We start from the raw sequence: 12,499 nt of genomic DNA, 5'->3' as shown, positions 1-12,499 counted from the left end.
GTGTGCATTTCAAATTCATGGATGACACAACAGGGTGGGATTGCAAATACTCTGAAAGAATCTAGTTTCCAAATTTCCTCAACAGGCTGGAACATGAAGAAATCTGACAAAATGAGAAAAAAAAATGTACTGAGTGGGGAAGATAATTCATTGAACAAATGTTTAATATATGCATACAATAAACCAGGCACATCTTAGTGTAAACAGTAATGAGCAATGTGTGAAGTTTCCATTTTTCTTCATCTTTCCCAACACTTGTTATCTGTATTTTTTATTAGGTATCTTAAAGGATGTGAAGTAATATGCATTATGGTATCGATTTGCATTACTATGATATCTGTTGATATTCAGCATCTTTTCTTGTGCTTATTGGCCATTTGTTTATTTTCTTTGGATGAATATTCAGACTCTTTGCTCATTTTAAATTGGGTTATTTGTATTTTGTTACTGGTTTGTGAGAGTTCTTTCTATATTCTAGAAGTAAATCCCTATCTAAATATACACTGGCAAAAGTTTTCATCTATTCTGTGAATTGTCTTTTCACTTTTTTGTTTGTGTTTTTTGAACACCAAAGTTTTTCATTTTGAAGTCTGGTTTTTAATTTTTTTTTAACTTTTATTGCTTGTGTTTTTGTTTCAAAGTTAAGAAATAACTGCCTAACTTAAGGTCATGAAATTCCATTTCAATTTTATTATCAGTTTGCCATTTTCTACAAAGAATCCAAGTATTATTCTAATAGGTAATGCTTCAGATCTGTAGATAATTTATGTAGTACTGCCATCTTAACAATATTAAGCCGTCTAACACATGAACACCAGATATCTTTCTATGTAATAAAAATTAAATAGCTCCTCTTTAATTTTTTTCAACAATGTTTTATGCAATGAGTGTAGGTTTTGTACTTTTGTTAAATTTATTTCTAAGTATTTTCTGATGTTATTACAAATGGAATTGTTTTTTAATTTCATTTTGATTACTCATTGTATTATAAAAATGTGATTTAAGGGGGCTGGGGATATAGCTCAGTTGGTAGAGTGCTTGCCTCGCATGCACTGGGCCCTGGCTTCAATCCCCAGCACCACAAAAAAGAAAAAAAAAAGATAAAGAAGTGCAATTTAATTTTGTATATTGACTGTATATACTGCAACTTTATTGAACTTCTTTATTAGCTATATTTTTTCAGGTGATTCCCTAGAATTTTCTGTATCTAGAATTATGTCATCTGCAAACAGGGATAGTTTTATTTCTTCCTTTCAAATCTCAGTGCTTCTTCTTTGTCTTGCCTAATTGTCAAGCCTAGAACTTTAGGTATATTGTTGAAGAAAAGTGGCAAAAATGGCTACTTGATCATGGGGATATGATCTGGATTATGAGGTTGAGGATTTCCCTCCTACTAGTAGTTTGCTGAATGTTTTTATCATGCATGAGTATTGGATTTTTAAAAAAATTTTTTTGTAGTTATAAATGTACGGAATGCCTTTATTTTTTTATTTGTTTATTTTTGTGTGGTGCTAAGGATCGAAACCAGTGCCTCATGCATGCTAGGCAAGCACTCTGCCACTGAACTACAGCCCCAGCCCGAATGTTGGATTTTGTGTAATGCTACAAACTTGATCCTATGGTTTTGTCCTTTATTTTTTGAAATAGTATATTACATTAATTGATGTTCAGATATTTAACCCTGCACTCCTGGAATAAATTCCACTTTGTCATAGATAACAATTCATTTTACATGTTACTAGATTTTTTTTAGTAGTTTGTGAAGGGTTTTGTATCTATATTGGTTTTTCCTTATGATTTCTGACTGATTTTGGTTGCAGGTTAATATTGGCCTCATAGTATGAGTTAAGAAATGTATTTTTCTCTTTCACATTTTGGAAAACTTGGTAAAGGGTTGCCATTAATTATTTAAATATTAGGTAGTGAAGCCATCTGATCATGGGCCTTTTTTCAGTAGGAGGTTTAAAAGTTACTAATTCAATCTCTTATTATAGGTTTATTCTTATATCCTATTTCTTTTTGATATTCTACCTTTTTAAATATATGTTTTTATAGGTGCAAATTGATCTCAAAATGTTTTCTCATTTTACTTTTTTTTTGGGGGGGGGGGTTTGAACCCTTGGAGATCTTTGCCACTGAGTTGTATCTCCAGTCCTTTTTATTTTTTGAGACACGGTCTTGCTAAATTGCTAAGGCTGGCCTCTAATTTGCAGTCTTCCTGCCTCAGCCTCCTGAGTCACTAGTACTATAGGAGTGCTAAGTTTTTGTTTTGTTTTTAGTTGTACATGGACACGATACCTTTATTTTATTATTTTATTTTAAAATATCATTTTTAGGGCTGGGGATGTGGCTCAAGTGGTAGCGCGCTCACCTGGCATGCGTGCGGCCTGGGTTGGATCCTCAGCACCACATACAAACAAAGATGTTGTGTCCGCCGAAAACTAAAAAGTAAATATTAAAAAATTCTTTCTCTCTCTGTCTGTCTCTCTCTCCCTCTCTCTCAAAAAAATATTATTTTTTTGTGGTGCTAAGGATCGAACCTAGTGCCTCAAATGTGCTAGGCAAATGCTCTACCCCTGAGCTACAACCCCAGCTCCAAATTGCTGAATTTTTAAAGAAAATTTTTGCCAACTGCCAATTTTTTTAGGGAACAGATTTACAGGTTTCTATATAGAGCTTTCTATAGTCTGGATTTTGCTGTTTGTATCCTTGTGTAACACTTCACATGTTCTTGTGTTCCTGCCATTTCCTATAAATTGGTAGTTAGATCTAGGGTTTTGATCAGATTTGGGATCTTTTAAAATTTTAATAATTTTTTAATTTGACAAGGACATTTTATAGGTGGTATTATTTATTCCATTAGAAGGAACTTAATATAGCTGATTATCTTTTTTTAAAAATCTTTTTTATTGTAGATGGACACAATACCTTTATTTTGTTTATTATTATTTTTTAATGTGGTGCTGACAATCGAACCCAGTGCCTCCCATGTGCTAGGCAAGCACCGTACCGTGGAGCTACAACCCCAGCCCCCAGATTGTCTCTCTTTTATTATATAGTGGGCATTGATGATCATTGCCCAGATTTAGTTCATCAGTGTTGAAGTGGTGATATTTTATCATTCCTTCTTTATATATTATCTGAAATAATTTCTCTAAAGAAAAATTTCTCTTCATTTTGATACTTTTAGGATTTAAAAAAATTGTCCCTCTTTTAATTGTCCTCGGGTATCCTGGGAACAACCTAGTCTATGATTACTGAAAATGAAAGTAAATGTTCTCATTAAAAAATTAGAAATTATTGCTTTACTCATACCCTGGTGTTATTGTTTAGCAATTGTGTGACCTTGGACAAGTTCTTTAAATTCTTTGGGCTTAATTTACCTTGTCTGTTAAATGGGAATGATAATACCTACCTTGATTGAGTTGTTGTTATAAAAAGTAAATTTCATGATGCATGTGAATCTAATTATCTTTGGCATATAGTATTGCTTGGATAATGGTTGCTGTTATCTATTGATTGATTTATGTTATAATTCAAGAATATTTTATGAAAATTTTGATTATTAGTTATTGTTTCCCAATTCTTTAAAGCAGTATTTCACAGATGAGGGAACCTGCATTTGGCAATGTCTGGGAACATTTTTGGTTGTCATAAATGAGAAAGGGAACATACTGGCATCAAGTGGGTGAGACTAGGGATAATACTTTACAGGACATTCCCCTACAACAAAGAATTTTTCAGTGTAAAATGTTAGTAGTGCCAAAGTCAACCACTGCACCCTACTTTGAAGGTTTTCTCTCCATAGTCTGTCTCCAGCATCTTATCTGTAATCATCGTCTGATAAGGCTCTTTTATTAGATGATTTGGTAGTTCTTGGGTGTATGCTTGTAATCATTTTCATGCTGCATATTCTCTTACTTTAATAGATATTGTTTAATGAACTTAAGATCCTATTTCTATTAAGTGATTTTGACTTGGTAAATGTTTAAAATTGTTTTTTGAGGAGGTTGTACCTGCATATACAGAAAAGTCAAATTTAGTTAATAAAGGTATATAATTTTAAGGGAAGTGTCCATAAAATGATACATTTTGGATTTGCTTCAAAATAACTAGGGAGTATTTTGAAATTCCTCAAAAAGTAAACAGAATTTGTCATCTGACTCCATAATACCATTCCCAGGTATATACTCAAGTTGAAAATGGTGCTGAAACAAATGTATGTACACTTAGGTTCATAATATTATTAATACAATAGCCAAAACAAGAAAATACCCAACAGTTCATCAGCTCATGAATGGATAAATTATGGATTAGTCATTCAATGGAAATTATTCATGTAAAAAAGGAATGAAATACTGATACATGACACAATGTGAATGAATTTTGAAAGCATTATGCCAAGTGAAAAGCTAGACACAAATGATCACATGCTGTTTAATTATTTATGAAAAATTCAGAATAGTCAGGCACGTTGGTGCATACCTATAATCCCAACGGTTCCTGAGGCTGAGGCAGGAGGATTGTGAGTTCAAAGCCAGCCTCAGCAACTTAGCAAGGCCCTAAGAAACTCAGTGAGACCCTATCTCTAAATACAATAGAAAAAAAGAGCTGGGCATGTGCCTCAGTGGTTAAGTATCCTGAGTTCAATCCCTGGTTGGTACCAAAAAAAAAAAAAAAAAAATGGGGCTGGGGCTGGGGTTGTGGCTCCGTGATAGAATGCTTCCCTAGCATGTGTGAGGCACTGGATTCGATTCTTAGCACCACATATAAAAACAAATAAATTCATAAAGTTCCATCAATAACTAATGAATTTTTTTAAAAAAAAATTATCCAGAATAGGTAAATCCATAGACACAGAACACAAATTGGTTCTTAAATAATCTTCCCTATTTTTATCCTCTGGTTACTTAGTTTTCCCTCCCCAGAAACCAGAAACTACCACTCTTAAATATTCTTTATCAGATACATGGTGTACATTTCTGTGTAAATTATCTTTTTCAACACTATGTACTATACTTAACTGTTTTGTCTCTTGAGACCAATATATATATATATATATATATATATATATATATATATATATATAGTGTGTGTGTGTGTGTGTGTGTGTGTGTGTGCTGGGATTGAATCCAAGGCCTTGTGCATGCGAGGCAAGCACTCTACCAACTGAGCTATATCCCCAGCCCTGTCTCTTGATTTTTTAATAGTTTGGCTTTTGTTTCTTATTAGTACATAAAAGACTGCCATATTCCTTTTTGGTGTATACATAGTATTCCCTTGTATGAATCTAGTATATGTTAAAGTGATCCCTTATTGAATATCTAAGTTGTTTACAATCTTATTAAGTTATTCTAACCAATACTCTTGAATTGTATATATTGTTTTACACATGTGCTAGTATGTTTGCTAGATAAAATTACTTAAAGAAGAATTGCTTTCAAAGGGAACAGTTTTTAAATTTTTTGGTTTTCATCAAATTGCTTTTAGTAGAAGTTTGACCAATTTCTATTCACACAAGCAATGAATGGGTTTCCATTTCTCCATACTCAGTCAACATATGCATTTCCTATAATTCTTAATTGGAAAAGCGTATAATGAATCATAGATAAAGCATAACTGATCTTCATAAATCAGTGTTTTTTTTCCTCTAAGAGGGAGGTGGAACAGAAAGAGAAAGACACTTAGTTACAAGATTTAATCTCTAAAGTAGTTAATTTCTCAACTTAAACATAGGAAAGCCAACTTGTTTTTGGGGGGTTAGTAATTGATATACTGTTTTAAATCAAAACCATTTTCTTTTTTTTTGGGGGGGGGGAGTAGCAGAGATTGAACTCAGGGCCACTCAACCACTGAGCCACATCCCCAGCCCATTTTTGTATTTTATTTAGAGAGAGGGTCTCACTGAGTTTCTTAGTGCCTTGCCATTGTCGAGACTGGCTTTGAACTAGTGATTCTCTTGCCTCAGCCTCCCGAACCACTGGGATTACAGGTGTGCAACACCACACCCAGCTAAATCAAAACCATTTTCTAAATATTTAAGGAAGATTAGTTTTGGAAGTTTAAATTTTGGCAGCATAGAGTAATACATTTGGCAAAATGTGAAACTGTCATTTCTGTAGTTAATGTTGTTTCCATATGGTTCAGAAATACTAGGCTTTAAAATTAATACATTAACTTTTCTTTAAAAGAATGCCTTTTGATTTCCAATCACCAAGAAACTGATTACTATGTGATTACTGATTACTTACCTTTGAGGTGGTATATACAACCTCTGATACCATGGCAGTATGATTTAATTCTGACAACCATTTTTACTGAATTATTCCATTATAAGTGTTTATTAGCCATATTCTTTAGAGATAATTTAATAAAATGTACTTTGGCTAATCAGTTCTCAGAAAATGTATACAGCCTACATTTCAGGGAATTCTGAAGCTTTGCGAGTGTGGTGTTGGGGGGTACTAGGGATTAAACCCAGGGGCATTCTCCTGCTGAGCTACATCCCCAACTAACTTTATGTTATATATATATATATATATATATATATATATATATATATATATATATATATGTTTATGTTTTTATTTTTGAGACAAGGTTTTGCTAAGTTGTCTAGGCTGGTCCTAAACTCGTGATCTTCCTGCCTCAACCTCCCAATTACCTGCAATTAGAGGCATGCATCACTGTACCTGGCAAAGCTGTTTTTAAATCATAAATTTCCTTTGAATTAGTAACTAGTTGTTTCCTTGTTTGTTTATTCATTCAGCTAATATTTATTTGGTGCCCCGTGTGCTTCCAGCACTGGAATATAATACTGAAAAAGACAAATACACCCCTGCCCATGTGGATTTTACTCCTAATGAAGGCAAATGATTAACAGTAATAAAATTAGTAAACACGATAATTTTAAAGTTTGATAAATGTTGCAAAGGAAATAAACAGGATGAAGTGAGAAGGGCTAGGGAGATGTCAAGAAGTGGGTGATCAACGAAGGCCTTTTTGGGTAAAGTGACATTAGAGCTGACATTTCTTCTGAGAGATGAGAATGAGCATTTGGAAGTAGGTACAGAATGAGCATTCCAGGCATTGGAACTTAGAACAGCTCAAAGATTTCAAAGAAACTGAGACCAGTGTGGCTTATCACTTAAGGAACAAGAAGGAGAATGGAATGAAGAAAGCTTGAAGAGACTTGAGAGCCATCTGCCTTCCAGGTCTTAAGAATGCAGTGGAAGACAATGGAAAGAAATTTAAGCAGGGCTGCCATATGGTTTGAGTTGATGTTTAATAGAGATCCCTGGCTTCTTTGTGGTGGATGAATTAAAAGAGGAGGCCTGAGAGGGAGCAGGGATACCCAGGAGGAGGCTATTGCTAGAGTTGAGAGAAAAGATATTAATAGTAATTTTTATGCAAGTGTTGGTGGTGGAGATGGGTATAAATTGACTGATATGCAGTATATTGTAGCAGTGGAACAGGCAGGACTTTTGATGGTGGCTTGATTGGAGGTGGGAATTAGGAAAGGACTTTTGGAGTTTTTGACTTGAACAACTGAGTCAATGGTGGTTCCATTTGTTAAAGAGAGGAATACTGATGCATGAATGGAGAGGTTATTTCATTTGGACAGGGAGGATAAGTTTAGAATTGAGTTCTCTTTAGAGTTTGAAATGCCTGTTAAGACATCCAAAAAATGTTAAGTGGACAGTTTGAAATAGAGGCTTGGATCTCAGGAGAGAGATTGAAACTAGAAAAATATAATATGGAGTTCATCAGCCTGTACTATAGTTCATCAATTCCAAAAACACTTTTTTAACTTTCTGACTTTTCAGAGATCAGGATACATCTTGTGATCATTGTCAGTTAGCTAATAATCATGATATAGTTGTCATTTGCTGTTCAAGCATGCACAGGCAGAGTTCTAGAATCAGACTGTGAAGAATGAATGCTAGCAGTTTGGTAGGGGGAGTCTGGAGTTAGTGTTGGAGCACTGTTTTAACCCTCAAAACCTGAATAATTTGGGAGGAGGGAGAAGGAAAGAAATGAACCACAAATGTTATTAACTTTTAAAATTTACCCTTGGTATCCTTGGGGGATTGGTTCCAGGAAGGCTCTTTTCAGATAAAAAAAAGTCACAAGTGCTGAAGTCCTTAATATAAAATGAAGTGGGAATTTGTATATAACCTGCACACATCCTCCTATATACAGATGCTGTGCCAATAAACCCATTATAAACTCAAAAGATCTTAAGTTGAACCATGGTTAAATTGATCATCTCTGGAATATTTATGATACTTACATATTGGTTAGGGAATAAAGACAAGAAAAAAGTCTGTATATATAATCACTGGTGCAAGGTGAACATTGCTCAAATAATGATTGATGGGGAGAGACTTAGGGTCTATGAAATGGAGGGAGGTTTCAGTAGGGTATACCTATACATTACTTCATTCATGTGGATTCAGCATAATGCTTAGCACTCAGCAAATTCCTGAGAAAACTTTTTTCTAACACCCTGCATCTCTAGTCTAATGGCTAAGTACAGAATGAAAAAATGAGGCCATAGATTGGCAAAATGGTGCTCACTTTTTCTACTGTGATTTTGTTTCCTCTCTATTTGCTTCTAAGAAGAAGGAAATATGGAGGGTTGAGGTGGGTATATATTCAAAAGGAATCCAAGAATGATGGTTGGAATAGGACTTAGTAAAATGAATCAGAGAGTGAAGAACCATCTTGATTTTCTAGTGTTTTTGCTAACTAAATATTTTCATCCCCATGTCTCCCCACTTTTTTTTTAAAGGAAAACCTGGAAGAAAGGACAATAAACATGGGCTCTATTCGGGTAAATAAATTTACTTTCATTATGGTCAGAGATTTCATGTAGCTTAATGTCATCAAGAGATTGTATACCTTTACTGTTTTCCAAATCTTAAGTCTGGTACCTCTACAAAGTAGTGAAATGTTTGCATTCTGAATTCATTTCTGTGATTTATATGGATTTATTGGCACATACCTTCTTTATTCTTCTCTAGGATATAACTCTTCTTGTTTAATACTTGCTGTTGTGATCATGCATTGTCTCATTTAGTAGTATAGTTGTATGTATACAAACTGTACCTGTAATGAGATTAATTTAACAAAACTCTGTACAATTGTTTGATTATTATAGAAACTCCTTCTGTTTACTTATATATTATAGGCAATAGTGTAATAATGTCTGCTCCTGTGTTATCTATATTAGATGTTAAATTTCTAGAGTATGGAAATGGTGGCGATTTTCATAGTATTTTGTTCAGTTGAACAGATTGTTTTGCCAATATAATGAAAGGGATGTTTAGCCCTTAGACTTTGGGAACTTTCTGGTTTGAATGTTACTTATGACTCGGCTCCTGTTATGAACTTGGCCCTTCTTCTGAGCTAACTCTTACATGTATCTAGGATGCTGTGAACTTTTCCTAGGGAAAGAAGAGGAAGTAGAAAATAAGCATATGTATTTCATAAGTACTTTTTCTTTTTTTCTGCCTGCAGGGGAAGAAATGGAACTGGTATTTGGAATATTTATTTTCAGAGGGGTTACAAGGCTTGAAACTTTTCATAGGAAATAATATTCATCATTCTTCTGTCCCATGATCAGAGCTGTCCCCTGATAACCACCATGGTAAATATTAAATGAATGTTTACATACACACTGAACTTGCTGGACTAAATTCCTTCCTCAATGCTAGAGAGGACAAGTAGCTCAACTTGTGTTTCCCTATCCATTTCATTAATGGACTGCCATTTTCAAGGAGTACTCAGAGTGGCCTTCTGTCCATGGCTCAGGAGGGCCTTGGTGTGGCTAACATATTTTGTGATTTAGATTGTTAGCTTACTGGTAAAAAATGACTTCTTCATCATGCTCTGTCTTCCATCAAATTATACGTGAAGAGAGACATTTGCTTTGTGGTGGGATTTTTCATATTTTTGTATACTATGAGCTGCATTGATAGAAGAGAGCAGATCATACATAGTGGTAGATAATCCATAGACATACTCATGCAGAATACCCTGCTTCCTCTGTGAAACCTCTGTGGATATTGCCATTTTTTCTTATGTGAACAAAAGCAGCAGCACCAAATTAATAGGATTCAACACCTATGACTCTAAAAGCCCTGAGTAGCTGAAGGCCTCATGGGCCTTCACTGGTAGGAATCTGTTGAGGGAAGGAAGGGGAAAGGATGGGGAGGGGGGATAATCAAGACATTTCTGTTTATGCTGATATGGTTTCATGAAACTATTTTATTTGTGTGTATATGTGTATGTATATATCTACTTTTAAAATATTCAGGCCATAATAAATTAACTGCAGCTTTACTTTCAGAAGTAATTCTGAAGCTTTTTATGATTTCATATCAGCTTAACTGTCTTGTTAAAAATGTACACATTTGCTTCAGTGCTACTAAATAACTCTCTTACTCTTAATAAAATTCATATCATTTGAGAGGAATGAAGCTGAATTTACCTTTGTTTTTAAGGGCACATTTTTATCGTTCATTTTTTTGTATTCATTAAAATGAAAATTATACTATTGGATTGTAGAAATCCCATTCATTCATTCATAAATTGAATTATGTATTGAGCAAGGCACAGTGGCACATGCCTGTAATCTCAGCAGCTTGAGAGGCTGAGGCAGGAGAATTGCGAGTTCAAAGACAGCCTCAGCAAAAGCAAGGCAGTAAGCAACTCAGTGAGACCCTGTCTCTAAATAAAATACAAAAAGGACTGGGGATGTGGCTCAGTGGTCTAGTGCCCCTGAGTTCAATCCCCAGTATCCCTGAAAAAATAGGTATTGAGTTCCTTACTATGTGCCAAGTATTCTTTGGTATGCTGGTTATACAGCTGTATCCCATACAAAGTACCTGCTTCTATGGGGTTTACATTCTAATGAAGAAGACAAACAATAGCAATATAAGCAATGTATAATATCAGGTGCTAAGAAGAAAAGGCAGGGAATAGGGACAAAATGTGAAGGTGGTTGCTACTATATATAAGGTAGTTAGGAAAGATCTGTCTGAAGAGGTGATATAGGTAAAGAGCCTCATAAGCATATGAGCCATGTGACTGAGAAAGACCATTCTTCACAGAGGTAAACGCAAGTGAAAAGGCCCTAATATGTTAACTTACATATTTAAGGACAAGCAGAGGCTGGTGATGTTATAGCGTAATGATTAAGAGAAAAGAGTGATAAGACCTTTATGAAAGGTCCATTTAGCCTGGTATGGATATGTAAATGGAGGCCATTAGTGAGATAGAGAAGAGGAGTGGCATAATTTGGCTTACCTGTATGAAATATGAAGCTACAGTGTGAAGGTTAGACTGAAGAGGATTGAGGTGGAAAGCAGAGAGACCAGTTAGGTTATTACAGTATTCCAGGCAAGAGTCTTGAGGTAGTCTTACAGATGGTGGAGAAGCGGTTAGATGTTGGATTCAGTCTCTATTTTGAAGGTAAAGGAAGTTAGGATTTACTGATGGCTTGGATATTAGGAAGAAGAAAGAGAAGAGTAAAGGATGACTCCTAGAACTTTTTTCAACCTAAACGACTGGGTGAATTCTAAGATAGAGATCAGGCATACTGGAGAAGAACAGGTTTGGAGAAGCATGGAATTGAGCTCTATTTTGTCCATGTTGGTTTGTAGATGACGAATAGACAATTGGATTTCAGAGTATAATTTAGGGCTTGAAAATTAATCTGGCAGTCATTAGGGAATAACCATGGCATTAGATGAAATCACTTAATTCAGCTGAAAAAGAGAAAATGGCAAAGGACCTAACCCTGGAGTATTCTAACATTAAGAAGTAAAAAATAGGAATAATAACAAATAAAAGACTGCAATGAACTAGAAGAAAAATCAGGAGATTGGTATGCTGGAAGCCAGGTAACAAAAGTGTTTCAAAAAGGTGGGAATGTTTCTATATGTTCTCATGTACATGTAGAAGCTCAAAAAGTTGATCTCATAAGAGAGAGTAGAATAGTGATTAGCAGAGGCTGGGAAGAGTTGGGGAGTGAAGTTTGGAGAGAGGATGGTTTACAGGTGTAGGGGTGCAGAAGGGAGCGGGAACTAATGTTTTATATAGCACTGTAGGGTAACTGTGTTTGACAACAATGAATTGCATATTACAAAATGGCTCCTAAAGAGAATTCTGAATGTTCCCTAATACAAAGAAATGATATATGTTTGAGATGTAATATATATGCCAGTTACCCTGATCATTATACTTATTTGTATATATTTATTGAAATATCACACTGTACCCCATAAATATGTATGATTATGTGTCAATTAAATATTTTAAATCAAATAATAAAAATTCAATTTCTCAAATAGAAGAATTTTTGCCAGTGTGGAATATTACCTGTATACCTTAGAAAAAGAAGCTTTAGCTGCCATAAATGTGATGGCTTCCCTAAAGGGCAGCCTTTCTCATTTAGAGATTTCCCTTCATTTCAAAGTTAGTACTCCAAATA

General features: G+C 34.7%; 1 protein-coding gene across 2 annotated transcripts in view; it reads left to right on the top strand.

Moving 5' to 3' along the window:
• Cenpi (centromere protein I) overlaps positions 1 to 12,283 on the top strand; it is a 79,310-nt gene extending 67,027 nt beyond the window's left edge. For both annotated transcript variants that reach the window (XM_027932838.2, XM_071606885.1), the window contains exons 21-22: positions 8,795 to 8,836; positions 9,523 to 12,283. In XM_027932838.2, coding sequence (XP_027788639.2) covers positions 8,795 to 8,836; positions 9,523 to 9,624 — 144 coding nt within the window. In that variant the 3' untranslated portion in view covers positions 9,625 to 12,283. The remainder of the gene's footprint in view (positions 1 to 8,794; positions 8,837 to 9,522) is intronic.
• The last annotated feature ends 216 nt before the right edge of the window (positions 12,284 to 12,499 follow it).

This window comes from Marmota flaviventris, chromosome X (assembly GCF_047511675.1).
Source record: "Marmota flaviventris isolate mMarFla1 chromosome X, mMarFla1.hap1, whole genome shotgun sequence".
NCBI lineage: Eukaryota > Metazoa > Chordata > Mammalia > Rodentia > Sciuridae > Marmota > Marmota flaviventris.
The sequence above is the reverse complement of the archived record's forward strand: the minus strand, read 5'-3'. Positions and strand labels throughout refer to the sequence as shown.